We start from the raw sequence: 26,583 nt of genomic DNA, 5'->3' as shown, positions 1-26,583 counted from the left end.
ACAGGACTGCGACTACCTCCCACACTGGGAATAAGTGCCACGATCCTTCTGGTGGCAGAGTATCAGTAAGAGCCTGGCTATATCCCGAAACCGCGGACCCAAGCCCGTTAGCATGAATAAATACCCTCGGTGATTCGCAATTCCCACCGATTCCTGGAAAAGCTGCAGACAGCCTTATCATCTCAGCTTTCAGTTTGTAGCTAGAATGAAGAAAGCTCTGGTGTAGATTGTAAAGGGGTACTCTGTTATTCTACTAGTCGTGATTTATGTCCAAAATGGCTGCCAGCGGGTGTTGCCAGTGTGAACGGCGTGGTGGTGACTGGTAAGAGACTGTTGCTCCATCCCGTCCGCTAGGCGATTACACGATGAAGCTCTTACTTGATGAGGAAGTTACCTTCCTCTCCTCTAGCTTGCTGTCTTGAATGAGTCACGAGACCCTCCCCGGGACGTTGAAATGGTCGAAGGTTATCAAACGCTTGAGCAGGGTAGGTGTTACTTTCTTCCTCACGGTGGGTCTGCTGTGATATTACCATGTAATTCTCTCCTAGACTGATCAGGGTGCCTCATTTCGAGCTCATGACTTCGAGGAGCCAATCTATACTTACTGTGGCATGGTATTCCAACTTGACCAGAATGCCTGGTACCTGTTTGGCCTCATAAAACAGTGGTTGAGTCTCCTTATCCTTCCACCGATGCCCATTTAGGACAAACACATACCAGAATTGCCGAAATGTCAAAACCTTCCGAGTAACACAGTAGGATAACAGTATTCATGATGTGAGTGAATGATATGAGTTGGGATCATGAAACGATAGGCCACCCCCCAGCCCCGCGCGCCGTTTGCTCTTCATTCACCGGCCTGCCTACAAAACCAACAACACCCCTCCTTCTCTCCCTCCAACTTCTTCTTCTCTTTTCTCTTCAACTTTCTTCATCCCCTTTCATTGACTTTCTTCATCAACACTTCTATCTTAACCCTCAATCTGATTTCCTTGTCCATCAGCGGCTCATCTCAGAAGTCAGCCACACCGATACACAGACAAAGACACCCTGATCGTGGAACTCAAACCGAAGCATCCCATCAAGAGGCACTGAGCCACGTTGCCATGTCTGACCTCAATTTTAACATTGACAATCTTTCTCGTTCGCTCATTGCAAAGGCCTCATCGGCAGGTGGGCCATCGTCAGCCACAGAGCAGAGGGCTGCATCGGTGACCTTGGACACGGAATCGCCAACAGATCAGTACCTTACCACAACTCATCTGACTCAACTGCTCAACCCTCTTTTTGACTCGCGTGATCATGTCTCGGTGCTGGAGATTCGACCCGGCCCGAAGAGCATCCTCCACTATCTCTCCCCGCGTCTGAGACGGAAGGTCTGGCGATACACTGCAATCGAACCGGAAGATTCGTCTGCTACAATATTAGAAGAATGGCTTCACTCCACATCCAAGACGGAGTCTCCTCTACCTTGCCTCGAAAGTCCGCCCAACATCCGTCGAATTTCCCTTGACATGGCTTTCCCTACATTGACCGGTGCCATGCCGGTTGCATACAATAGCAAGGAGAGGTTTGACATCATCTTTTTCTCTCATGGGACACACTCTGTGCTTCGCTTTGCGTCCATGCAATGGACATTGCAAATGCTCGCGAAGCGGCCTGAGGGTGGAATGGTGGTGATGATCCATGACGGTACGCTGCCTATGTATGTGACCGGATTGGTGTGCCATAAAACAGCTTCTCTCCCTGCCAGAACTTTCCGCGTGGTAAATGACGATGCAGTGCTGGATCGCCTTGACTCTTTCAACACGTCGTCCCGCCTCTCAAACAGGTGGCGGAGTTTCTGCCGCAGCGTGGGCCGGTGCGAGAGAGAAGACTCAGATTATCTATTGATCGCAATGCCTACAATCATGACGGTCTTCCAAAAGCATGCGAACTCGTTTGGTGAGCTGACAAGGCTCGTGCCCATGTTGAATAAACCATTGAAAGATCGAGTGGCCCGCCTCAATCATTCTTCCTTGATTGTTAAACCACGGAATATCCAACATGTTCAGGATTGCGTCAGATGGGCCTTGAAGCACGGGGCTGGTCTGACAGTCATTGGTGGGGGCCACAGTGGCCACTGCATACGGCCTCACGTCGCCTCAGTTGACATGATCGAATTCGACGAAGTACATATTGTCCCGGTTGAGGCTGGCACTGAAGACTCGAAACTTGATGCTGGGTCTGTGGTAGTCGCTGGCGGGGGTTGCAAGACAAGCGATATCATCAAGAAGACTATGATTGCGGGCTTGACAGTGCCGTTGGGGTCACGACCGAGCGTGGGAGCTGGACTGTGGCTGCAAGGCGGTATCGGGCATCTGGCTCGGTTGTACGGGCTTGCATGCGATGCCATTGTCGGCGCTGTGCTTGTCAGCGTTGACTCAGGTCAGATACTCTGGATAGGCGATGTGCCGATTCAGCACAGGCCTGCTGGTGCTGTCCGCCCGGAAAACGAATCCGATCTACTGTGGGCGATAAAAGGCGCTGGAACCAACATCGGCATTATAGTCAGCGTCACTTTCAAGGCTTTCGTGGCTCCGACCTGTTTGGTGCGAAACTGGGCAATCCCGTTGACTGACCGTGTTGAGGCGCGACAGAAGCTCGTTGAGTTTAATCAGTTTGCGAGCAAACTTCCTCGTAATTGCACTGCAGATGCGTATCTGTACTTGGACATGGACCAGCTGCATCTTGGCGTGACCATGTTTGAGGCTTGTACCACTGATCCTACGCATGAACTACCATACCCCATGCCGAACTGCACATTCCTAGGGTCTGAACATGATATCAAAGACGTCGACAGTGTCGGGCTGTTTGACGCCGACATGTATATGACCAAGATTCATGGTGGACATCGCAGCGGCAAGACTTATTCCTTCAAGCGGTGTTTATTCTTGAAGCAAGTTGGACAAGCAGATGTCACTGACATCTTGCTGACGGCCATGGAGACTCGTCCCACACCACTCTGCTATGTCCAGCTGTTGCAAGGTGGCGGAGCTGTCAATGATGTGGCGGCTGATGCCACTGCTTTTGGCTGTCGAGATTGGGACTTTGCATGCATGATAAGTGGTGTATGGCCCCGCGAAGATGAGGTCGAAGTGGCCGGAGCTGTCGAGAGATGGGTATACGATGTCGCCAAAGACTTGTTGCCCTTGAGTAGTGGATCATACAGCACAGACCTGGGACCAGACCCTAGGGACTCCGCGCTGGCAGCTAAGGCATTTGGTTTGAACCGGCTGCGTCTGGCCCATATCAAGCACAGCTTAGATCCGCACAACGTTCTGGCCTACGCCTGCCCACTTCCAAAAGCACCTCAGCATAAGCTCGTCATTCTGATCACGGGCGAAAGCTGCGCCGGGAAAGACTATTGCGCCAGGATCTGGGCCTCTGTATTCACCCACGGAAGCTTCACGGTGCGCACAGTGAGCATTAGCGATGTGACGAAGCGAGCATATGCCGCAGCTACTGGTGCAGATCTGAACCTGCTTCTGTCAGACCGTGCTTACAAAGAACAGCACCGGCCAGCATTGACAGAATTCTTCCGGGGTCAAGCGCGGGTTCGACCTCAGCTGCCAGAGGAGCATTTTCTGGGTGTGGTGTACGGGGCAGTAGACGTGGATGTGTTGCTGATCACCGGGATGAGAGATCAGGCGCCAGTCGCAGCCTTTTCGCATTTGGTGCCAGATACTAGACTGATTGATGTGCGCATTGAAGCTAGCGAAGAGACACGGCAGGCTCGTCGAGGATGCCAGGGCCGTCAGCAAGAACGCAAGGACAAGATAGACTGCGGCGAGGGCACGTCGAATTCAGCCGCCTTGGAATATCCCCCCAGTCTCATTTTCGAGAATGACACTCCCGGAGACGAAGCAGTGAGAGAATTTGGCGAACAACACCTGCTTCCCCTCGTCGACGAGAACCTGCAGCGACTGGCAAACATGGTCCGCAAGGTACACGACTTTCCACGCCCGGCCATTGACTTCCGCCATGTGCTGGGCATTTCGCAGCAGCCGGGTGGAATTGGGTTGTGTACATCCCTTCTGCAATCTCATTTCACCGGTGACTGGGCGAAAGTTGGTGCGATAGCGTGTTGCGAAGCCGGTAGCTTTGTGTATGGGTCGGCGCTGGCCATGCAAGTCGACGTACCTTTGGCACTGATCCGCGAAGGTGGCAAGCTCCCCCAACCGACTGTTTCTGTCCCCAAATCAACCTCGCATATCTCGTCTATGGCGCCTAGAGAATCATCCTGTGACTCGAGTGAGAAGCGGCTCGAGATAGAGCAGGGTTTGATTCCCGAAGGCGCGTCGGTGGTGGTGGTGGACGATGTGCTTGCTACGGGGAGGACACTTTGTGCGGTGCTGGACCTTTTGGTCGAAGCCGGCATCCGTGCTGAGGATGTGAGCGTTATGGTTGTGGCGGAGTTCCCAGTTCACCGAGGCCGGGAGTTGTTGCGCCAGCGTGGTTTTAGTAATGTCAACATCCGAAGCCTTTTAGTTTTTGATGGTGCTTAGAAGGGAGGAGCTTGAGATGTTGGGCTTTGATTGTACTTGGGTTGATGTTGTCTTCCATGGCTAGTATGTGTTCTGGTATGCAGGCGGTGAGAGTTTGGAAATGTAGTGGTTCTGATGGATATTCGGCACGTGTCGAGGAGGTCACTTCAGGAAGTGCTAGTGGTGGTGGTGTTGTTTTCCCCCCTTTTCTTGCGAATACAGAATGAACAATTTACTTCCCAGCTCTTCAATCAAGAGACATGACATGGGACAAGCTTTCCTTTCGTTTCTGTATCTCCCAAATCAACAAAGTCAGTGTCGCGGAATGGAAGTACAGCGTGTACCGTGCCTAAACAATTCATAGTTCACATAGTACTGTACTCTTGACCAAATCAGCCAACCGTAGAAGCCAACCTTCGCTCTCCACCCCCCCAGACCCGAGAGACGAGGATGAAGTCGTTCGTGGATCTGAAAAGCACGGACCTCATCATAAATCATCCTGCAGTCCACTACAGCAAGTACTGTACATGTAAGTTTGCTTCCACTGCATTGCATTGCAGCAACCACGCAACCTTCCCCATGCCTCTGCCCCTGCCCCTGCTCCTGCAAAACAACCAACACTCGCACTTCTCTCTCCCTTATCAATGATCATCAATCTCAACCCAAGCAAAGCTTGTTCCAGCATGAAAGCAAGCCACATGCCACCCTCGCAAGCCAGCATTCCGACCTGTCTGTCTGGCTGGCTGAACCCTGGCCCATCTCCTTCCACCTCAAGCAGCACAACACCCCCATGAGACATAGAAACACATCAACCCAATCATCCAAAATACAACACAAAGAACCCAAATACCCCAAGACCCTCATCAACCAACTACCCCCAATCCCCTCAAAAAGAAAACCCAAAGCACAACACCAACCCCAAGGGTTTCTCCCCCCCTCAAGAATGTAAGACACGTCACGTCCCATCCATATCATCCCTTCCACCACCACCACCACCACCACCATCCCTTTCTTCTACGAGTACTCCGCACACGCCCTTCAACGCGATACCCTTCAAAGATCGACACTCCGAAACATACCAAACCCAGCAGCACCAGCACCAGCACCAGCACCGTAGTATCCACAGCCCCAGTACGGAGTACATATGTACAGTCCACATCGCCCTCGTAGCCTTTCCCCCGTGTTTCCTCCCTCTCTTTCCCGTGAGCAACCTACCGACAAACAACCCCCTCTCACAGGTACACCAACACCACCACCACACCATCCTTATCTTCTCTACCCCCGGAATCAAGAACTAATAATCATCACCAGCCTCCCGCCCCCCAAGTAAAAAATGAAATTCTCTATCGCGGTAGTTGCCTCCGTCCTCGTCGCCACGGGCCTGGCGATGCCGATTCCCGTGCGTTATATGCCCCCTAACACCCAACCCCTAACACTGCGATTGATCTACGAGCGCCAGGTCGCCCCTGGAGATACATCGTTAGAAAATGCTGGATACTGACACTAACACAACCCTATACCACTTCTAGTCCACGAGCAAGGCTCCCCGCATGGACGGGGCGGATCTGATCGGCATGATTCAGAGCATGGGGGGGCTGGACGGGGTGTTGAAGAGTATCCAGATTTCTTCGCCGTTGAACTCGGCATTGGGGCAATAGATTGATGGATAGCATTGATCGGGTGTATCGTTGGTGGGATGTCTGAGGAAGAGGGGTACCGAGCATGGGCACGGATGGGGATGAGTCAATGAATGTATCAAAAACTGAAGTGCGAGCATCTAAGTAGACATGTCATTCGTAAGGTTTGTTTTAGGGAACTATTCGTGAGATAAGAATATCGTTCTTGTAAAAGTAGGCCGTCTCATACACACAGAGAATCAGTTTGCTTCGAGCCTGACCTCTGGTGTCAACAAAAAAAAGCACTCGTTTTAATCATGCAATCATCAACCGAATTTCCATCGCTGTCGTGTCGAATCGTAAAGAGCGTGACGAGGTCGAATAACAACCAAAAACAAGAGTCCAAATAGCAACAGAAAAAAGGAAGGGTATCGGTTTGTGTTCATCCAAGAAGGGGCCGTTAATCTTCCATGTCCAAGTCGGTTACCTCCACGCGTGTAGCCAGCGCCTGGGTACCCTCGCGGATCAGCGCCTCGAGCTTCTTCTCCATCCTCCGCATGCTGGCATTCCCCTCGCGTTCCATGCGACGCATCTCCGCCATATGACGCTGCGTGTCCACAGACACCGGACTCTCTCGCGGCATGGCCGGCGAGGAGAAGTAGGGTTGACTCGGCAGCGACGGCGCATGCGACGTCAGCACCCGCTTGTTGTGGGGGCGGCCCCGACGTGAGGCGTGGTGGGCGGCGGTTGTCGTGCGGCGGGGAACCCGCCGGGGAGTGGTGCTGCGATTGGTGGCGGGCGAGGACGACGGGCTGGACGACTTGCCGGCTGAAACCATCACCCAGCTGCGCTGTAGATCATCCTCGTCGGGATACTCGCCAGGGAGAGGGGTGGATGGTCCCCGCTGACGCTGACGCTGACGGAGGTGGGCGGTGGGAGTGGCCGGCAGGGATTCTTTCTCGCTGGCCGGGGAGGGGAACGAGGGCGAGAGAGCATCTTCCTCGCTGCTCATGTTGTATCCGCGGCCGCCGCCGGCGTAGAACCCCCGAAACGCTCCGGACCAGCAGAAATCCCACACCTTTCCGACCACGCCCAGGACAGCCTTGCTCCAGCGGACGGGTGCGGCATCGGAGGGGTCCGGTGTGACGTTCGGAGGAATACCCTTTTCATCCGGGCCGGTGGGAGAGGCAGCGATCAGGGAAGGGTCTCGCCGACTGCGTTTGCGACGAAGACCGCCGGCCTCGCTGAGAGAGTCGATGCTGGCATCGAGAGGGAATGGATGGGCCGGCTCGCGATACCGGCTGGGTCGATAGTCGAGGTCGACGATACCATCGGCGCCGTGCGGGAGGTCGTCGGGGCCGATCAGCGACGGGACAGTAGGGCTAGAGGCGCCATCGATTTGCAGCCAAGAAGAGCGTTGGTCGAGGTTGGGACGAGCCCTCTTGCGAGGCGGGACGGCGATAGAGCGATACAGCGCCGATGAAGCTGACGGCGAGGGAGGGACTTGGAAGAGCTGCGAAGGCGCCCCGGCCAGATCGAGATGAGGAGGAATGGGCGAATCCAGAATGATCGAACCGGTGGGCATCCTTCTGGTGCAGCAATCACTTGTAGAGGATGTGCCGATCGTGATGAATCATAGAAAACTGAATCTGAGAGATAAAACAAAACAGAACAAAACAAAAGGGGTTGGTGATGTCGATGCAGATGCAAATGGGTGGAGTTGACGGGGAGAAGGGAAAGAGAGAGGAAGTGAGGAGGAAGAGGAAGAAGAAAGGAAGGAAAAAAGAACGGGGTAACGGAGGTGAAAGAAAGTCACCCCAACAATACAATACCTCATTTGTCCCCATTTGGTGTTGATGCTTTCCGTTTACACCCCAACCTCCTCTTTACCTTGTTTTTCTACTTTCTTCATGACTTCCCGTTTAATATCTCATTTACTGAACACATTACAAGAAATCGAGGCAGTAAATACTACAGCTGACTCTTCCACTCTCTACCCGCAGCGCGCAAGCCATCCTCGCCATCGACCAAGACACACCAACCCTCCGAGCCTCGGCCTCCCGCGCCCACCACCGCCGCCGCAAAATGTCCCTCCAGATAGTCCAGCACCGCCTGGTCGTAAGTGCCAGGTTGCAGGAAGACAGCCGGGATGCCGACCGCATAAGCTTCGCGAAGGAGAGCGAGAGTCACGGCCGGGGGAGTCACCACCGACAGTGACGTCTCGGTCGGAGCGGGCAAGTCGCGCACCGAGGCGACCGTCGGTAGACTTGTCGAGTGCAGCTGGATGGAGGAAGCGCGCGGGTTGAGGGGCGTAACAGGGAGTGAATGGTGGTAGTACCACGCCAGAACTAACTGCGTCAGATATGGTTCTTATCGAGCAGGATCGAGCATACTGCGATGGCCGAATTTGGCCGGGTCGTTGCTCGCGCCGGCCACGGCGAAGCGCGGCGAGCTGAAGAACACTTTGACGGCTTCCATCGTAGCAGACATTGTGAATAGACCGTAGTTGGCAGAGTCTTCAGTACAGATTGAAATCAAGTTTCAAATACTTGGAGGGATAATCTGGCTGATGGTGCGAAGGTGAGATAAGAACAGTCTGGGGAAGAAGTGGAGAAAGAGGAAAGCCGATGAGGGGAAATCATTTCCTCATCGTTTCTGCTCGTCACTCTTTGTTCCGCCTTCGTTACATCTACAACATAACTCGACACAACCACCATCCATTCAACTCCAATCCAACTCATACACTACACCCTTCTCTCCTCCGACCCATCCCCCCAAGTAATCCCGATCAATTGCGTGCATGCCCCCCTTCGTCTCGCGCAAGCGTGTCTCCGACGAGGATCCGCCCGCGCCCAAACGTCATAATGCGACGCCCGCCGTCGCCGCCGCCGCCGCCGCACTCGACGACGACGCCGACTCCTCCTCTAGCGACTCGTCATTAAGCGACGTCCCTGACGAATTACAAGACACCCCAAACCCAGGTATCACCAATGAAGATTCAGACGAGGACAGCGAGTCCGAGGAGGAGGTCGACTGGGAGGATGCATTCGAGTCCGGCACCGCCAGCGCCAGCGCCAGCGCCGGGGCCGCCACGCCACTGACACCCTCGATCCTCGCTCCTCACCACCACCACCACCACCACCAACACCAGGACCTCGAATTGACCCTCGACAAGAACGAAGTCCACCTGGCCGACATCGTCGAGGGCAAGAAGGCCCCCCCCAAGATCGAGCGCCAGATCCGCATCACCACCCACTGCCTGCACGTGCGCTTCCTGCTCTACCACAACGCTCTGCGCAACGCCTGGGCCAACGACCCGAAACTCCACGAGATCGTCCGGCGGAAACTCCCGCCTGCCCTGCACAAGGAAGTCAAGAAATGGCGTGTCTCGTCGGGGCTGGAGCTGCCAGAGCAGAAGCCGCCTGAAAAGAGACCAACCCGCAAGGGCAAGGGCAAGGGCAAGCAAAAACAGAGTCGTCCGTCTGAGCGGGACTGGACCGAGGGCTCCGAGCGGTTGGAGGCAGGACAGCCCGACATGAGTCGCGGGGACCCGATCATCCCACTGCTCAAGGTGCTGGCCGCCTACTGGAAGAAGCAGTTCACGATCACGGCGCCGGGCCTCCGCAAGCAGGGGTACCGACCGATGGCGCAGCTGGAAGCGCAGATCGCCTCCCTCCGGAAAGACGAGCACGATCCCGCCGTCCACGGGGAGCGGATCGCGGACCTCGACGAGTTTCGCCAGGCGGCCGAGCGTATGCAGGGCTCGCGCGATCTGGGCGCGCAGCTCTTCACGGCGCTGCTCCGCGCCCTCGGCATCGAAGCCCGACTGGTGGCCAGCTTGCAACCGCTGGGGTTTGGTTGGACCAAAGCCGAGACCTACACCCCCAAGCAGCAACCGACCAAGCCCGCCGACACCGAGCCGACGACCGACGCGTCGACTGCAGCGGCCGAGACGGACGAGGTCGTCGGCCTCGAATCCGACAGCAGCAGCGACGCCGAGACCAAACCGCCATCGCGCAGCAGCAACAGCAACCGCAACAGCAAAAACCCCAAGGGATACGACAAAGACCTCCCATTCCCGATCTACTGGACCGAAGCGGCCTCGCCGATCACGCACGAGATCATCCCGGTCGACGCGCTCGTCCTCCCCAACGCCGTGGCCACCACCCCAGAGCTACAAGCGGCCTTCGAACCGCGGGGCGCCAAAGCCGAGAAGGCCAAGCAAGTGATCAGCTACGTGATCGCGTATTCCTCCGACAAGACGGCCAAAGACGTGACGACGCGGTACCTCCGACGACGGACCTGGCCCGGCAAAACCAAAGGCTTCCGCATCCCCGTTGAGAAGATCACCATTCAGCCGCAAAACAAAAACAAACGCAGCCGCACCGCAACCCCAACCGTAATCACCTACGACTGGTCGCGCGTCGTCCTGCGCGTCTACGAGCGCTCCCCGAAGCACGAGACAGCCCTCGACACCCTAGAAAACAGCACCACGCTCCTCCCCAACCAACCCGAACGCAAAAACCCCACCACTAGTGACAAACCCGCCGACACCCTCCAAAGCCTCCGCACCTCCCCCGAATTCGTGTTAGAGCGCTTCCTCCGCCGCGAAGAAGCCCTCCAACCGGGCGCCCAACACATCCGCACCTTCACGTCGGGCAAAGGCCCCAAAGCCAAAACGGAACTCGTCTACCGCCGCGCCGACGTCGTGAAATGCCAATCCGCGGAGAGCTGGCACAAGGAAGGCCGGCAGATCCTACCGGGCCAAACCCCCCTGAAACACGTGCCCATCCGCGCCGTCACCCTGCTCCGCAAGCGCGAGGTGGACGAGTACGAGCGCGAGACCGGCCAGAAGCCCAAGCAGGGCCTGTACGCCAAGTACCAGACGGAGTATATCATCCCACCGCCCATCGTCGACGGCGTCATCCCCAAGAACGACTACGGGAATATCGACTGCTTCGTCCCGAGCATGGTGCCCCGGGGCGCGTGTCACGTCCCCTGGCCGGGGACGGTGCGCATCTGCAAGAAGTTGGGCATCGATTATGCGGAGGCCGTTACGGGGTTCGAGTTCGGGTCCAAAATGGCGGTCCCCGTGATTCAGGGGGTGGTGGTCGCGGTGGAGAATGAGGAGCTCGTTAAGGATGCGTGGCGCGTGGAGGAGGCGGAGAAACGGAAGAAGGAGGCCCGCAAGGCGGAGGCGAGGATCTTGCAGACCTGGCGCAAGTTTTTGTTTGGGTTGCGGATTGCCCAGCGCGTGCGGGAGGAGTATGGGGGTGGGGATGAGGGCGAGGAGGGCGATCTGGAGAGGGAGGAGAGGAATCCGTTCACGAGGCAGGTGGTGGGGGCTGCTGCGGGGGGGGCGGATGAGGGGGGTCTTGGGAGTGTCGGGGGGACGACACCGGGGTTTGAAGCTGGTGATGGTGGCGGGTTCTTACTCCCTGGCGAGCACGACGAGGCAGATCGCGGCGGAGGCTTCCTTCTCCCTGGTGAGGACGAGGCAGATCGCGGCGGAGGCTTCCTTCTCCCTGGCGAGGGCGAAGGCGACTCGTCAGACCGAGGCGGAGGCTTCCTCCTTCCCGACCAAGAAGGCGAAGCCAACGACGAAGACGACGACGACAACGACAACGAAAAGCTGATCATCGTCCATCAACGTCGCAAACGGGCTACCCCGCCTCTAGCTGTTGCTGCTGATACTGATGATGATGGTGACGACGACGATACACCCGCGACTGCTCCCAGCGATAGCGACGAGGAGATGACCGGGACCGGCGCCGGCGCTGGCTCCGGTAAGTCTCAAGCAGACGCCATCTCGCTCAGCTCTTCCAGCTCCGACGAGGAACTGTCCCCTCCTCCGGACGAGATTCCCGACTCGGAAGACGACGATGACGAATTTGTTGCCGAGTATAAACCGCCGCCGACACGCAGACGCACGCGTGGTGGGGGTAGAGGCAGGGGTAGAGGCAGAGGTAGAGCGAGAGGGAAATGATGGCCTGCCTGCTTGCTTGCTTACAGCCAAGGCTCTTTCGGTGTATTTTTTGATCAGTGGCGTTGGTGGATTGGAACCCTAATCGGATCATGTAGAATAGACAGGTGGTGTATGGTGTACACTGGCGGGAAGTGAAATACGAAACATGTATTATATTATGATGTATGGGTCTGGTTTCTACTATTTATGTCATGGGTATAACTATCAATGTAAGCATGGCTCATATACGGTCTATCACGCATCGTCATCAAAATCTTCGTCTGGAGGCCAACGGCGTCTGATCAAGGTACTCTCTCTCGAACTCATCCACATCTATGTCGGCACCACCCGAGCCGTCCAAGTCGAAGTCCCCGATCGGACTGATATGCACCGCCGGCGACGCGATAGGACTATGCGCGACGCGCGGCCGGGACTTGAACACACTGGCGTAGTCCGCTTCCTCGTTGAACAGTTCATCGCGCGGGGTGGAGGCCCGGCTGGGGGATGGTTGTTGTTTGCGAGGCGTCTCGAATTGGTTGACAGGGTACGAGGGTCGAGGTCGATGTGATCGGAATCGTTCCCGAGGCTTGGTGTGTGTAGGTGGGGGGACTAGAGACATCGATTTGCGGGTTCTCTCAACAAGGGTGAATCTATTGCTTGTGTTCGTGTCGGATTCGGGATCTTTCTCATCTAACGCGGAGCCATGATGGTCCTCTATCTGTGGTGGTGGGATATTCTCTTTTTTGGTCGTGTCAGGTTGCGCAGGTTGCTGTTGGGCGACAGGCGACGGTGTGCTGCTCTCTTCAGCAGGTGTGCTTTCCTCGGCCGGTGCGGAGGGAACAATGACAGGCATTTCGCGCAATTGTCTCGATTCGCTGACATGCCGACGATGTGTGGAAGGCCGACCATTGATGCGTGCGATGGCTTCTGTCATGGAGAACAGAAGGGCTCGGTCTTCGGCCTTCAAGGAGGCCCGTTCCACCGGCTCTCGGATGGCCCTGGAAATACTGGCCACGGTCAATGCTTGATGATCACGAAACACCATCGAGGGCTGTGTCTTCTGAGAGCTCGTCGAGTCTACACGATTATGCTTCTGCATATCAGCGCTGTATTGACGCCAGCGCTGCACGCGGGCGCGCTGACGAACGACTCGTGACTCCAGGTCGACCAGCAGATCTGGCCTAGTGTTCGCGGTCAGGTCGTTGACGCTCGACTCCTTTGCTTTTGCCCAGGCGGACTCGAAGGGGAGATCCAGGAAGCTATCACTGGTGCTCTGTGCGCCCGAATGAAGCAGTGTATCAACCCATTGCTCGCGGCCATGCCAATTGGCTCTGAGTTCGCCAGCCAACGCATCGAAGTCGACGTCATCACCAGATATCGGTGGCAGCTGCTCCGTCGAACGCTCATCCAGCTGGCGTTTTTTAAGGTCCAGCAGCTGAGAGAACTTCGCCTGTGCATCTCTCGCTCGATCGTAGTCGCTGCCGATATGGTTCAGGGAGGCCCGGTGTGCAATAATCAAAGGCAGCATCAGCTGATACTCCTGGAGGGTGAGGCCCTGAGCCATTGACAGGTTGGCAGCCACATTCTGAAGCCTGGAATCCGATGAAGCAGCCAGCGTTCTCCGTAAGACAGCCGTGGAGAATGAGGCAAGGAGCTCGTCGAACTTCTCGCCTCTACAATCATCCAGCATTGACTTCCGAAGGATTATTTCCCTGCCCAGGTCACCTTGCTTCTTTAACTCGGAGAGCACGCGGAACAAGGCGGCGCGCAGATTCACGGACTGCAGCGGCTCGAGCGGAGGGAAGAAGGGGCGGAGTTTCTAGGCCATTGATCAGTCGGGGATGTTTGTTATGTCACAGGAGAGCGACGACGTACATCGCGCGTGGTGTCGGGATCCCAGATGGTGACCAGCTGGTAGAGCGCCCATTCGACGAGCTTGAGGCGCTGGCGCTGGTTCTGCGAGGTATCGGCCAGCGATCGGAGGGTGATGTTGGGCCAGTCACGGTGCGTATTCAGCTGGAGCAGCCGGAGGTTGCGGACAAACACGACGAGGGGCGGCGGGGGGGACCAGTTCGGGGTTTTGGGACGGGGCGTTCGGGCTTGCATGATGAATTACATCTGGGGATGTTAATCGCTGACATTGAGAGAGTCAGAAGACAGACAACGTACCAGGGTACAGTGTAGAGGGGGAAGAAAGTCACTTGAGTGACGGAGGAGGAAGATAGGCGAGGCGCGAGAGCAGGTTGTCAGAGCCGAAGCCAACCGGGGAATATGAGGCGTCAACTAAAGTCAACAAAGAGCCCAAACGAGCAAATGGGTAGGTCTTGGCAGTGACCCCACGATGAGACCTGTCCAGCTGATCAGGATGAGCTCCAATTGCTGCTGCCACGACGGGGAGGGCTCCGTAGGCATTGAACTGGAAGCATATTGATGCTGGGATGAAGGCTGCGCAACCAAGCTCAGCTCAGCTCATTAATGTCTCCTCCTCCCCGATCGGTGGACTATCCGAAGCCAAACCTAATCAGGTAAACACCGCCTTTTCTCCCCGCGTTTGCGTTTCTCTTCCTTTCTCGATCTTGCGATTTCCAATCCTTCTTCTCTTCTTCCCCACTTCCTCCTCTTCATACTCCTTCCTACTGGGTCTAATCATATAGCCCTAGAACATTCACCTACCCACAACCTCCCTCTCCAAGCAAACCACTCATCCCCGCTCTCAAAATGGGTTCCGAAACCCCCACCAACGCCCTCTGGACCACCCAGTCCGGTAAGTTTCAGGCATAAAAAAAACAACAACATCACCACCACCACCACCACGCTCAAAACAAAACGAACCCAAACTAAGTGAACCGCAAACAGTCCTCGCAACCCTCCCCCACCCGCCCGAAGAAAACGCCCGCACGCCGATCCCGTTCTTCCACCTCCTGGAGCGCCTGAAGACGACCAAGCGCGAGGGCTGGCGCCGGTTCGGCATTAACTCCGGCGAATCGATCTCGGACCACATGTACCGGATGTCGATCATGACGATGCTGGCGCCCGCGACGCTGGTGCCGCGGCTGAACCTGGCGCACTGCATGAAGATGGCGCTGATCCACGACATGGCCGAGTCGCTGGTGGGGGACATCACGCCGGTGGACAAGGTGGACAAGACGGAGAAGGCGCGGCGCGAGGCGGACGTGATGGACTACATCGCCGGCACGCTGCTGGCCGGGGTGCCGGGCACCGGCCCCGCCACGGGGCAGGAGATCCTGGCCGTGTTCCACGAGTACGAGGCCAACGAGACGCTGGAGGCGCAGTTCGTGCACGACGTCGACAAGATGGAGCTGCTGCTGCAGATGGTCGAGTACGAGCGCGCCAGCGGCGTGGACCTGACCGAGTTCTGCCATGTGGCGGGCCGGATCCAGCTGCCCGAGGTGAAGGAGTGGGCGGCGACGGTGATGCAGGAGCGGGAGGCGTTCTGGGCGGGGAAGAAGGCTGCCGCTGCCGCTGCCACTACTGCCAACGGGTCGTCGGCGGCGTGAAGCGAAAATGATGGTGCAATGACATATTCTCCGGCGTTGTTGTTTTGGCAGGGGGGCGTTAGGAACCGCGATCACGATGGGAAAGCATGAACCATGAACCATGAAATCCGGATAGAGATTCGTTACCGTTGAAGTTTATAGACTAGCATGAATGAAGAATCGATCATAGCCTCTACTACAGCAGTGTACATACTGCACTCTCTATAACACAGGATATTGTATATACAACCCCCCTCCCCTCGCAGAGGGGGAAAATCACTCCTCCTTCTCCTTCGCCATCTCCCCCATCAAAAACCTCGCCTCAGCTTCCATCTCCTCCAAACTCCTAGGATGTCTATCCTCATCATCCACCTTAGGAAACTTCCTCCTCCTTTCACCATTCTCCCCCTCCCCCTCCTCCCCTTTCTCCACTCTCCCCTCCAGAATCCGATTCAAATCCCCCTCCTCCCCCTCCAACAACTCATAAACAGCATCCACGCCGCCCCTGGCCTCCAGATCCCGGGCTCGCCTCGGGATCACATGCGCATGCACATGGGGCACGCTCTGGCCGGCGTCCACGCCATCCTGGATGGCGATGTTGAGGCTCGAGGCGCCGTAGACGCGCTCGACCATGCGGGCGACGCGGCGGACGGTCAGGAACAGATCGGAGGTCTCGGTGGGCGTGAGGTCGGCGACGCGGGGCACGACGCGGCGCGGCGAGATGAGGACGTGGCCCGGGAGGATGGGCTTGAGGTTGACGAGGGCGTAGGAGTAGCGCGTCAGGTGGAAGACCTGAGTGGTGACGGGGAAGGGGCCGAAGTGGATGGGGCTCGCTTTGAGGATCGCGGTGGACATTTTGGTTGCTATTGCTGCTGCTGCTGTTGCTGTTGCTGACGCTGGGATTGGCGGGGGCATTGTTGGTTGTGGTTGTGGTTCTGGTTGTGGTGCGGTGGTAGTGGTGGAGGTGAGGGATGGGTTAGGTGGGGGATCGATTGGCATTGGGTTTATAGTCTGTTTGATTTGAGAAAGTCTGGTAGGGAGAGAGGGTGGTAGGTATGTAGAGCTAGTAGATGTTGATGTTGATTGAAGAATCACGGCGCAGGGTTAACGTAGGAACAACCCAGTGGAGACCGATCGTCATAGCTCTGACTAGCTAAAAAAAAAACAGCTCCGTCGCCGGACTTAGCCGGAGTTTACACCACCTTTACCTATACTTCGACTCTACTCGCCGGACTCAGCAAATACAACACCATTAGGGTATCATTAATTCTTGCTCGAATTCGTATATTACATCGCTTTCCCACCTCCCTCGGATCCAAAATGACACAAATTACAAACCGTGGTATAGACACAAGGCATCACATGAAATCGGAAACAAGCGCGCTGCCGTACTTTACTCCTTCTGCGTCGGCTCAGCCTTCGTGGTCTCAGTAGATGACTCGTCAGCTGCTGTCGGTTCCTCTGTCGAGGGTTCCTCCGTTGAAGCTTCTTCCGCGCCATGCTTTGCCTCTGCTTCGGCCTCCTTCGGCTGCTCCTCCTCTGCACCTTCCTCCGCGGCTTCCCCCGCAGCTTCAGCGTTCTTCTCGGCCTTGCTCTCGGGCTCGGGCTCGGGCTCAGTCTCGGTCTCGGTTTGTGGTGCGGGCTCCGGTTCCTCCGCGTGTACCTCTGCAATAGTCACCTGCGATGCAGGGCTACCGTGTGACGTTTGCTCAGCAGCCTGCTTGGGCTCTTCAGTAGCCTGCGGTGCCGATTGCGGCTTGCTCTGGCCACCGGCAGCAGCGGCAGCGGCGGCCACTGCAGCAGTAGCGGCGGCCACAGCCTGCTGCTTCGGCTGCTCATCATCCTCAGCGCTTTCATTGATGGTCGTCACCCCGGAGCTGATCGACGAGCTACCCTTGTGGCGCCTCGTGGTGGCGCCCGTGCTGATCGACACGGGCTCCATACTGACAGGGAACGGCTCGTTCTCCTTCCGCAAGATCGTCACCCTCCGTCCATCCCCATGCTCCAACCCCGTCGTCGCCCCCGCCGCTGCCGCTGCCGCCGGCTGCTGCTGCTGCTGAACAGTATCCAACCCCTCCGCCTCGGCCGGCACCGTGTAATTATCCTCTGGAATCAGACTGTACATGTCACAGACGGTCTTGAAGAAGATATAGAGTCCATCGTGACCCTCGACCTGCCAGAACACCTCCCGGTGCTGAAACCACGCATGCGCGAAGATGCGATACAGCCGGCGGAAGATGTTCGTCAGGTGCCGCATGCTCGCCTGGGCGCCGCCGCCGCCCTCCGCGCCCAGCGTCAGGCGACTGGGGAAGTATTTGGGCGAGGTGAGGATGTTGGTCGCCCAGTCGAGGGTGTGGCAGCAGTAGTCGATGGCGCAGCAGGCCTTGGGCGGATCGTGGACGGCGCAGAGGTACTGCCACTCGGAGGCCCGCATTTCCGGGCAGGTCTGCGCGGAGCAAGGGGGGGAGTCGGCGAAGAAGGCGACGATGAGGTTGTTGACTTTCATCGTCAGGAAGCGGCAGAGTTCGTACAGCCAGAGTGAGCGGTCGACGCCCTCCGGGGGCTCCGCCAGCTGGATCGCAACATCGCGACTGATGGGAATAATGGTATCGGAGCCCTCGGGTCGCGTGAAGTGGTTATACAGGGCCTTGAGGTGTTCCTGAAGTTGGAAGGGGGAGTCGAGCTAGGCAAAGGGAGGCTGGGGGTCAGCAGGAGGGAACATAAGCAGTCTCGCGACCAAGCCCGGGTTGCAAAACTCATTCCATACCTGTGAAAGAGGAATCAACGGCGGACCAAAGGCCATATCGATGGCTCTAGTGCCCGGGCGGATGCGGCGAGTTGAACCATCCTCGGCGGTTTGCGAAGCGCCCAGCAATTGCTCAGTCTCGGAGTCGAAAGACTCGCCGACCGAGGGTGATTTGGGCCCGATCTGCACCTCAGTGAACGGGGGCGGGCTGGGTAAACGTGGGGAGCTGGCTTGCGAAACTCCCGCAGTAGCCATGACGGGTCAGAAAGAGAAAGGAGCGAAATTGAAAAAGACTAGTCTGGGAATGAGAAGGAATGAAGTTTTTTAGAAAGAAAGCGAATGAGGGAGTAGTATTCCAGCCAGCTGGGGGGGGAGAGGGAGAGGGAAGAAGATTAGGTAGACGAGACGACGACAGCGCTGCAAGGTCCGACGGGGGTCGATAAACAAGCCGCTAAGAGTTAGTAGATAAGATGCCGCGCGGGAAAGAAAGTTCCAGCCGCCGTTCGGTCATCACCGCCCAATAGACCGCCTTGTGCCCTAAGCCCTAGGGCCCTGCCTCATGGGGGAAAACGTCATTCCCGGAGCCATTCATCCCCGGCTTTTCTTCTACTACTACTGCTACTACTGCTACTACTGCTACTACTACTACTACTACTACTACATATATACATACTGTATCTAAGTCCATTTCTCATACCTCCGCAAAGACCAACACCTACAACAACACCTACAACCCCTCAACATGGACGACGAAGACGCCCCTCCCCAGTTGGTGGATGTATCCCAGCTGCCAGAGTCCGCGCCATCGACGTCAGAGGACACCCCGGAGGCTCAAGCCCGCGTGCCCATCACGCTTGTGACTGGTATGATGCGCGCGCCGCAATCCGTTATGCACCTCTACTTTCCTAGAGTAGTAGGAACAAACGCCAAGATAGAGACCCGTAGATTCTGATTTCTGTGTCATCAAATCATCAAGGCTACCTCGGAGCCGGCAAAACCACCCTCCTGAACTACATCCTTACCGAGAAGCATGGCAAGAAGATCGCCGTGATCATGAATGGTCAGTTCTGTCTGTTAGCTCTTAGCGTTAGATGGTCTGGGGGTAATATACTAAGATCAAGTAGAATTCGGAGACTGTAAGTGTTAAGATCTTGATCTTGAAGAGATCATGTCCTACATCAGCCCTGTTGCGGGGGACTTTGGCATTTTTGGCCGGTACTCACCCAAAGCGATTAAAACAGCAACCGATATCGAAAAGCCCCTTACAGTCAACCAAGACGGTCAAGAGGTGACCGAATGGATGGAGGTGGGGAACGGCTGCATCTGCTGCTCAGTAAAGTGAACATCCCTCCTCATCCATCCCCACCCTAACAAAGACATTAACCCCCAAAAAAGAGACTCAGGCGTAATGGCCATCGAATCCCTCATGGCCCGCCGGGGCACCTTCGACTACATCCTGCTGGAGACCACCGGCCTCGCCGACCCCGGCAACATCGCCCCGATCTTCTGGGTCGACGACAACCTAGGCAGCAGCATCTACCTCGACGGGATCGTCACCCTCGTCGACGCGAAGAACATTCTGCATCTACTCGACGAGCCGACCCCGGAGGAGATGGTGTCCAGCCACACCACCACCGCCACCACCACCAGTCAAAAACACGATGACGACCACCACCACCCCGCCAACACCCCCATCCTCTCAATGGCGCACATGCAAATCTCCCACGCGGACGTGATCATCCTCAACAAAGCCGACCTGGTCACGAGCCAGGAACTCGCGCGCGTCCGCGACCGCATCGTCGCCATCAACAGCGCCGCCCGCATCCACGTCACGGACCACAGCCAGACGCCGCGGATCGAGGGCGTGGTGCTGGATCTGCACGCGTACGACCACCTCGACGACGCGGCGGTCGATTTCGCGCAGAAGGGGCACAGCCATATCGATCCGGTCAGTTTGGACCCCCCCCCCCCCCCCCACTCCCGTCTTCCTTTGCCCTCAAACTATTTGATGGAAAGAGAACAAAAAGGAATGAACTGACTTTATTTCTGATGGCGTCGTTCCATGGTGAAAAGGCGATTTCCACCATCGCGCTTACAACCCCCCGAATCACCCCGGCGCAAGTACCCCTCGTCGATGAGTGGCTACGCTCGGTTCTGTGGGACTCGAAGCTCCCGGGAATCGCTGGGCGAGAAGCGCCAGCCACCAAGATGGACTTTGATATTCATCGGTTGAAGGGCATCCTTGCGATCGAGAATGGAACGACCCGGATCATCCAGGCCGTGCGGGACGTGTTTGAGATCCGGGATGCCGAGCCTGCGGAGGACTCCAAGACGCAGTGCAAGATTGTGCTGATCGGGCGGGGACTCGGGGCTGATGCGCTTCCATGGCAGCGCAATTTCGAGGAATATCTTAAGCGGGATCGGAAATGAGGGCAGTGTTTGAGATGATTAGGTCATGATGTGATGCCTGTGAGACCAGCTTCGGATAACCAGAATTCGTGTCGAATGTGAGCACTGGCTAGACGCATTGGGAAAAGCTCAGGACTCAAGTCCAGAAGAACAGATGAGGGAATGATACCACGAAACCTAAGAAAGAACCACACCACTAAATTCATTTTCGAAATAATACAGTTGTTACTAGAAGGTTACGGACAACCACTGTACATAAACGGTCTCAACTGGCGCGGAGAAAGTAAACCCAAAATCATAGTCAGCCGTCTGGTCGTTAGTCATGAAAAGAAATGGAAAGACGAAACACCAAACGCCACCCAAGATTCTGAAGCTGCTGGAAAGTTCTGTCGTATCTGGTAGAGTAGTATCTCATGATGAAAAGAGAAGCCGGGCGAATTCAAAGAATGTCCACCGATCAAGCGGTATAGAAATCTTCAACAAATCAGGCAAGCCGAGAATAACGTGGCAACTCCATTGCGCCATGTGCACGCTGAAAAGGGAAAAAAAAAGAGCAAATATCGAAAGATCGCTTTGAATCAAGGTAAATGTACAGTGCAAAATCGCTAGGGGTATCGCGCACTGTTGGGTCTCACGTCTGAGACTCACAAACATGACTGGAAACAACTCCTGTCTTTCCTGTGAAGGACTTTTCTAGATGCAATTCGCCGGTTACGTCTCATACACACGCCGATGTCTCTTCGAGTGCTGGGTTGATCGGTAAATGAGAGTCACATAAGTAATTGGTGGGTTCGTGTAGGCTCTGGCGAGGGGCATATCCCAGGGCGGAACGAATGCTGATGGGGGAATATTGGTCAGTCTCAGCATCCAACTTCTTCGCCTCGCGGGAGCTGACCGCGGGGTTGATAGGTAGAATCGAATGCATGAGAGAAGAGACTGAACGCGACGATTCTTGTACGGACCAGTCTGGGTCGTCCATGAGAGCATGTCCGAGATCTGCCAATGGGGCCGGATACAGATCAGTCGACTGCGTGGCGGCCGACGAGATCGGAGATTCCTGCAGCCTCCCGTTCTCAGACAAGGTGTTTACTGAATGAGGCTTCAGCGAGTAGGCCGAGGTACAATCAACCTCATCGAGTTCACGAAACAGGTGAGCCGTATGCGAAGGCACATCATCCGCATGGTCTATAGCGTACTTGCGATAGCATTCGTCAATTCCTGGATCGAAGCCCAAGTCGTTCCCATCGAGTCCTCGAAGAGTGGTACCATACGACTCTTGGCCGTTCTCGAAGGTCGGTGGGTTCAAAACCCCTGCTGCAGTTGACCCCGAATATGCATATCCACTTGACCTCCGATGCTCTAACGGTGCTGGGCTACTCTCAGCAGCCACGTCCTCGTGTAGAAAAGACTGCTCCCAATTTCTATGCTCGGCGTCCTGCTCGCTACCAGGAGAAGGGCCGAACCGGTCGCTTGCATTCTGCAAATTCGTGCGACCGTCAGAGATATAGCTGCCGCTATCCATCGAGGGACGCTGTTGAGAGAGAAATGTCGCTCGGACGTCGTACATCGGCAGAGTGCTATTGTGCAACGCTACACCAAGTCCAGTGTGCGTGGGAGGCATACGGGAAACAGTCGCGGCCATCGCTCCTCGCTCGCGTGGAAATAGTCCCAGCAGTTCTTTTGCTGATAGTCGATGTCGAGGAACGGGGCTCAGACAGATCGAGACTAGCCTGCGGTAGTAGTCAGGCACATTCACATCTTCGCCTAGCATTAGGGGCCGTGGCTGACGCTCCGGCTCATCCTCCTCCATGGCCAAGGCCCATAGAGTCATTCCCAACTGGAAGATATCGGTCTTTACCCCAATATACATGGATATTCGCTGATTACTCTCGATCTTGGCGGCGATCTCGGGGGGCTCCCACCCCACTGGGCAACCCCGGCGATTGATATCAATGATCTTGGCGTTGTCGTCAGCGTCCACCACAATGTTTGACAAGGTGAAGTCCCCCTGCACGTAGCCAGCTTCATGAATCTCGCAAAGTCCACGGACAATCTGTCGTGCCCAGCGCTCCCGGCGTTCCCATGATATCGTACCCCGGTTCTCATATAAAAGGTCAACCAACGCACCCTTCTCGGCGAAGCCAATCAGCAGTCCTTTTACAGTCTCTCCGTCATCATCAACCACGACTCCCTCCACCTGGACAACATCTGGGATTCCCTGCAAGGCATGAAGGGCGTTGATCTCGTACAGAAATTCGTCTACCGTGTCGGGGCCAGGAATCTCCTTTTTGATGAATGTCTTGCCCTCCAGCTGCACATTGTATACGAATCCCGACAAATGTGACTCGAAATGCAATTGGTTTTCGCGAACTAGCCGTGCTTCTGGTAAGTGCCCAATACAAGAAACTGGCGGGTAGGGTATTATCTCGTTGACATCCTCGGTGACGTGCACATGCAGCCGACCGTCTCGAGTTTCCAATTTCAGGTTGGTAACTGTGTCATAGAATTGTATCTCTGGCAATGATTCGCGGAGAGATTCGTAGATACGTGCACACTTGTCGCGTTGGTAGTGTAGCTCTCGGAGGTCCTGCTCCAGGGAATCGAGCGGCGCACCGCGATAGTCGCAGGATATGGTGACTCTCCGCCAACGGTTGGGCGTCTCTGCATAAGTGACGAAAAACTTTTCTCGCTCGGAGCGATCCCGAAAGTGCATGCTCAAATTCAGAATCCAACGCTTTTCCAGCTCCATCTCGAGAGTCTCGGTTGGTGGCTCCTCGGGAACATCGGTCATGTCAGGGTAGGGGTTCCATTCCGAGCGGATCTCGTTATCCTCATTCGTCTCGCTCGGGGGGTCAACCGTGGGCTCGTTCGGGTCTTCGCGCCACTGAACCTCGGGAGCGGACAATCTGGGGTCCAGGGTGGGCGGTGGGGATCGAGTAGTTCGCTGGGACTGAGAACTCAGGGGACGACGTCGGTCGGCGGACACTGTCCGACGGGGTTCAAGTTCAGTTGGGGACAGCCGGTCGCGTCGCTCGGAATTCTGTCGTTTGAATGTTGTTGCCCGAGGCAATCCCACACCAACCTTGCGGGACAACCGACGAGTGAGATTGTCGTGGGGCCTGCTTGGACGAGGGGGGGAGGACTTTGCGTCATGGTTGTTGTTTTGGGAGTGATTGTGGTGGTGATAAGAATGATGATGACTATTGTGGGCGGCCGGTGAATTGGGTTGTTTCGCAGTGGGGAACCCATTATTGTTGCCTGCGGGGGAAGATTGGGACGAAAGAAGGTCTCGATCATCGCGGCCCAGCCATCGCCGTAGACCCAGGCGATGCCACATACTCTGCTTGGGACGTGGAGGGTCGGCCTTTTCTTCCAACAACAATCCCAACGAACTCATCATCGGACTACAGGAACTGTCTGCAATCGAGACAGCCATCCGGCACGGCACGGTCGCTAATCGGTCGTACAGAGAACAACTGAGACACCCGAGGGGTTGGGACCGTATTGTCCATAAGAATTGCCGACAGGATCTGTGACCGTTGTTCTCGACCACACTCTCAGGGGATGCACGGGCAATGAGTCAACAGATTAGAGCAGATACGGAGAAGAGGAATGTGAAAAGAAAAAAAAAAGAAAAAAAAAATCGGTGGGTGGCAGGGCACGGAGGGTTAAAAAAAGCAACCAGGGGCCAAAAAGCAAAAGACCACCAGAATGTCACAGTGCGGTTGAAGGAAGAAAAAACACCAATGGACTGCAGGGAGCCTGATTTTATGGAACGGAATGGAGGAGATATAGAAAAATTTTCCATGTAGCTATGAATCATATGAATGAATCAAATAAAGTACCGGTAGTAGAAATGATAGATAAATACGAAAAACGATCACCCTGGAGAAGTCGGTGTGAATTTGGGTTGCTGGCTAAGGTAGGCGCTGCTTTTGCCCAGTCCCACTGAGTAGTCACACAATGTCGTCGATGGTGGTAGTGATAATGATGAGGATGATGGCGATCGTAGGTGTTGGTTCCTGTCGTTGAGGTTTTGCTACTGAAAATCAATGGCAGAGGAGGTGACAATGTGATCAGATACACCAGATATGGAGAAACCCGGAACAAATGAAGACGAAGGGGAGGGGAGGGGGGGAAGGATGACGAGGAGAGAGAAGCGACAGAGAAACGAAACAGCAAGACAGACTAGTCGGTTGTAGCCCGGCAGGAAGTCTAAGGCTGGTTGGGCTGAGATTTGCAACAAGAGATGAAAGGAAGAGAAGAGGAGAATAATGGGCTGAGTGGTTGAACTAGAGAAAAGAACAGAGAAATCAGTGAGATCAATCGAGGCATGAATGATAAACGCCTGCAGGTGAAATGGAGAAGAACAGAAACAATTCCATCACCTATAAGAGATAGGAAGTGGAAGGGCGATAAAACATCACATAGAACAAGTATCAATTAGGTTAGTTGGTCACTAAAGTTACTAGGTACTGTGTTGCTTGCTATGAAGTCACTCTACTACCTATACTGCCTATACCATGCCTCCTCAGTAAATAAACTAAACCAAACTCACTTAAATGTAACAAATCTGAGATCCAATGAGCAGCTTACAATGCACGGCGGCCTGACCGACCGTGCCTGCCTGACTGATAATTAGAAGTAAAATCCACGGCAGCCTCAACCGAGAAGTAACTTAGAGCAAGGAGACAGGAGACAGGAGCCAGAAACCGACGATAGCCTCAATTCTTCATCCCATCGCACGGCATCTGAACTACTGCAGACGCACAACCCAACTTCCTTCTCGAAGCCTGTCCCCGTTCGCCCGTTCCTCGCCCCGATTTCTCCGATCGTCCCAAATCGAAATATACTTATATACTCTTCTTTACATCCATCCCGCCGGGCTTCTTATGTCTGTTCCGGAACGGACTCAATCCTCCCCCTCCATCCAACCATCACATTTCCGACTACGACGTTCAGGTTCAGGTTGACACCATCGGGACTAATCGCAATGACGAACGATGCGGACCATATCACAATATTAACCACCACCTGGGATTTCCAGGGTACCCGAGCGTATCGCGCAGACCAGCTTGGAAACCAGCCACGCTGTACAAACAACCAGCCGCCCCGGGGGGGGTGGAGGTGGGAGCGGGCATGCACCTGGCAGGGCAGAAGATAGAGCTTCTCTGTATGGCTCTGTACTGTAGTGCTCCGTACACCTGGATCCAATCGCCCGGCAAAGATAAGTGACGATGCTTCGTCTTTATACTTCAAACGGTCGGTTTCCCAACTTGAGTATACCTCATCATCATCACCTACATGCAGCAAACAAGAAACAGAAACAAGAAAGAGAGAGCCCCTTCAACACCACTAATCATGCTGCCTTCCCCATCAACCACTGTTACTCAGGATTGGTTTAGACTTTTGCTTGATAGAAAGTGAAGCCTCCACTCAGATAAGGAGAAATCCGAACTGCAAACATCTCGTTCAATCGCCGGCCAGGATGATGCAGCCAATCACTCTTGTCCAGTTCAGGCTCCCGGGCAGTTCCATAACCTACTACAGTACTGGGCCTCCCGCTTACATCCATTTACCTTAATTCTTCTGCAATGTATAGGCAAGTATAAACCGAATGACCATGGAGAAGTAAGTAGGGATAAGGTAGTAAAGCAAGTACCCTAGTAGTCCAGCGTCCAGCACTAACTATGCAGGTCACTCACTCACCTCTCACTTGCACTTGCCCCTCCTTTACTTATCTACCTCCCCTCTATACAACGACAGCACAGCCTACCCTCGCAGCACAGTAACCCTCTACAATAATCCATATACACCCCCCCCC

At 55.4% G+C, this 26,583-nt stretch overlaps 11 protein-coding genes across 11 annotated transcripts; 5 read left to right on the top strand and 6 right to left on the bottom strand.

Moving 5' to 3' along the window:
• Positions 1–612: 612 nt before the first annotated feature.
• BO72DRAFT_452953 (phosphoribosyl transferase domain protein) lies at positions 613–4,604 on the top strand. The gene has a single exon (XM_040945859.1). It carries the CDS (start codon positions 1,107–1,109, stop codon positions 4,545–4,547), a length of 3,441 nt encoding a protein of 1,146 aa, XP_040796145.1. The 5' UTR covers positions 613–1,106; the 3' UTR covers positions 4,548–4,604.
• Positions 4,605–5,677: 1,073 nt separating this feature from the next.
• BO72DRAFT_452949 (uncharacterized protein) lies at positions 5,678–6,339 on the top strand. The gene is made up of 3 exons (XM_040945857.1): positions 5,678–5,764; positions 5,838–5,925; positions 6,056–6,339. Exons 2-3 carry the CDS (start codon positions 5,860–5,862, stop codon positions 6,182–6,184), a joined length of 195 nt encoding a protein of 64 aa, XP_040796144.1. The 5' UTR covers positions 5,678–5,764; positions 5,838–5,859; the 3' UTR covers positions 6,185–6,339.
• BO72DRAFT_452948 (uncharacterized protein) lies at positions 6,179–7,897 on the bottom strand. The gene has a single exon (XM_040945856.1). It carries the CDS (start codon positions 7,725–7,727, stop codon positions 6,603–6,605), a length of 1,125 nt encoding a protein of 374 aa, XP_040796143.1. The 5' UTR covers positions 7,728–7,897; the 3' UTR covers positions 6,179–6,602.
• A 19-nt stretch (positions 7,898–7,916) lies between these two features.
• Positions 7,917–8,750, bottom strand: BO72DRAFT_440300 (CoA-binding protein). Its single transcript, XM_040943445.1, has 2 exons — positions 8,536–8,750; positions 7,917–8,490 (listed from the first exon to the last, which is right to left on the bottom strand). The coding sequence occupies exons 1-2, from the start codon at positions 8,630–8,632 to the stop codon at positions 8,114–8,116; spliced, it is 474 nt and encodes a 157-aa protein (XP_040796142.1). The 5' UTR covers positions 8,633–8,750; the 3' UTR covers positions 7,917–8,113.
• An 85-nt stretch (positions 8,751–8,835) lies between these two features.
• Positions 8,836–12,334, top strand: BO72DRAFT_415401 (Rad4 family protein). Its single transcript, XM_040942572.1, has 4 exons — positions 8,836–10,075; positions 10,133–11,514; positions 11,656–11,847; positions 11,944–12,334. The coding sequence occupies exons 1-4, from the start codon at positions 8,943–8,945 to the stop codon at positions 12,126–12,128; spliced, it is 2,892 nt and encodes a 963-aa protein (XP_040796141.1). The 5' UTR covers positions 8,836–8,942; the 3' UTR covers positions 12,129–12,334.
• On the bottom strand, positions 12,267–14,540 carry BO72DRAFT_452946 (uncharacterized protein). Its single transcript, XM_040945855.1, has 3 exons — positions 14,277–14,540; positions 13,983–14,225; positions 12,267–13,926 (listed from the first exon to the last, which is right to left on the bottom strand). Exons 2-3 carry the CDS (start codon positions 14,211–14,213, stop codon positions 12,376–12,378), a joined length of 1,782 nt encoding a protein of 593 aa, XP_040796140.1. The 5' UTR covers positions 14,214–14,225; positions 14,277–14,540; the 3' UTR covers positions 12,267–12,375.
• Positions 14,541–14,702: 162 nt separating this feature from the next.
• BO72DRAFT_415396 (HD domain-containing protein) lies at positions 14,703–15,787 on the top strand. The gene is made up of 2 exons (XM_040942571.1): positions 14,703–14,871; positions 14,964–15,787. The coding sequence occupies exons 1-2, from the start codon at positions 14,826–14,828 to the stop codon at positions 15,623–15,625; spliced, it is 708 nt and encodes a 235-aa protein (XP_040796139.1). The 5' UTR covers positions 14,703–14,825; the 3' UTR covers positions 15,626–15,787.
• Positions 15,788–15,880: 93 nt separating this feature from the next.
• Positions 15,881–16,459, bottom strand: BO72DRAFT_390166 (HIT family protein; the record flags this gene model as incomplete). Its single annotated transcript, XM_040941793.1, has 1 exon — positions 15,881–16,459. One exon carries the CDS (start codon positions 16,457–16,459, stop codon positions 15,881–15,883), a length of 579 nt encoding a protein of 192 aa, XP_040796138.1.
• Positions 16,460–16,850: 391 nt separating this feature from the next.
• On the bottom strand, positions 16,851–18,813 carry BO72DRAFT_489968 (Mob1 family protein). The gene is made up of 2 exons (XM_040948116.1): positions 18,372–18,813; positions 16,851–18,287 (listed from the first exon to the last, which is right to left on the bottom strand). Exons 1-2 carry the CDS (start codon positions 18,603–18,605, stop codon positions 16,998–17,000), a joined length of 1,524 nt encoding a protein of 507 aa, XP_040796137.1. The 5' UTR covers positions 18,606–18,813; the 3' UTR covers positions 16,851–16,997.
• Positions 18,814–18,974: 161 nt separating this feature from the next.
• On the top strand, positions 18,975–21,093 carry BO72DRAFT_452943 (CobW family GTP-binding protein). The gene is made up of 6 exons (XM_040945854.1): positions 18,975–19,213; positions 19,327–19,410; positions 19,475–19,486; positions 19,592–19,688; positions 19,746–20,298; positions 20,424–21,093. Exons 1-6 carry the CDS (start codon positions 19,093–19,095, stop codon positions 20,778–20,780), a joined length of 1,224 nt encoding a protein of 407 aa, XP_040796136.1. The 5' UTR covers positions 18,975–19,092; the 3' UTR covers positions 20,781–21,093.
• Positions 21,094–21,477: 384 nt separating this feature from the next.
• On the bottom strand, positions 21,478–24,195 carry BO72DRAFT_472645 (uncharacterized protein; the record flags this gene model as incomplete). Its single annotated transcript, XM_040947153.1, has 2 exons — positions 21,478–22,132; positions 22,169–24,195. 2 exons carry the CDS (start codon positions 24,193–24,195, stop codon positions 21,478–21,480), a joined length of 2,682 nt encoding a protein of 893 aa, XP_040796135.1.
• Between the last annotated feature and the right edge of the window lie 2,388 nt (positions 24,196–26,583).

Source organism: Aspergillus fijiensis, assembly GCF_003184825.1.
Source record: "Aspergillus fijiensis CBS 313.89 unplaced genomic scaffold BO72scaffold_81, whole genome shotgun sequence".
Lineage (NCBI taxonomy): Eukaryota > Fungi > Ascomycota > Eurotiomycetes > Eurotiales > Aspergillaceae > Aspergillus > Aspergillus fijiensis.
Note: the sequence above shows the minus strand (reverse complement) of the source record. Positions and strands in the feature narration are given on the sequence as shown.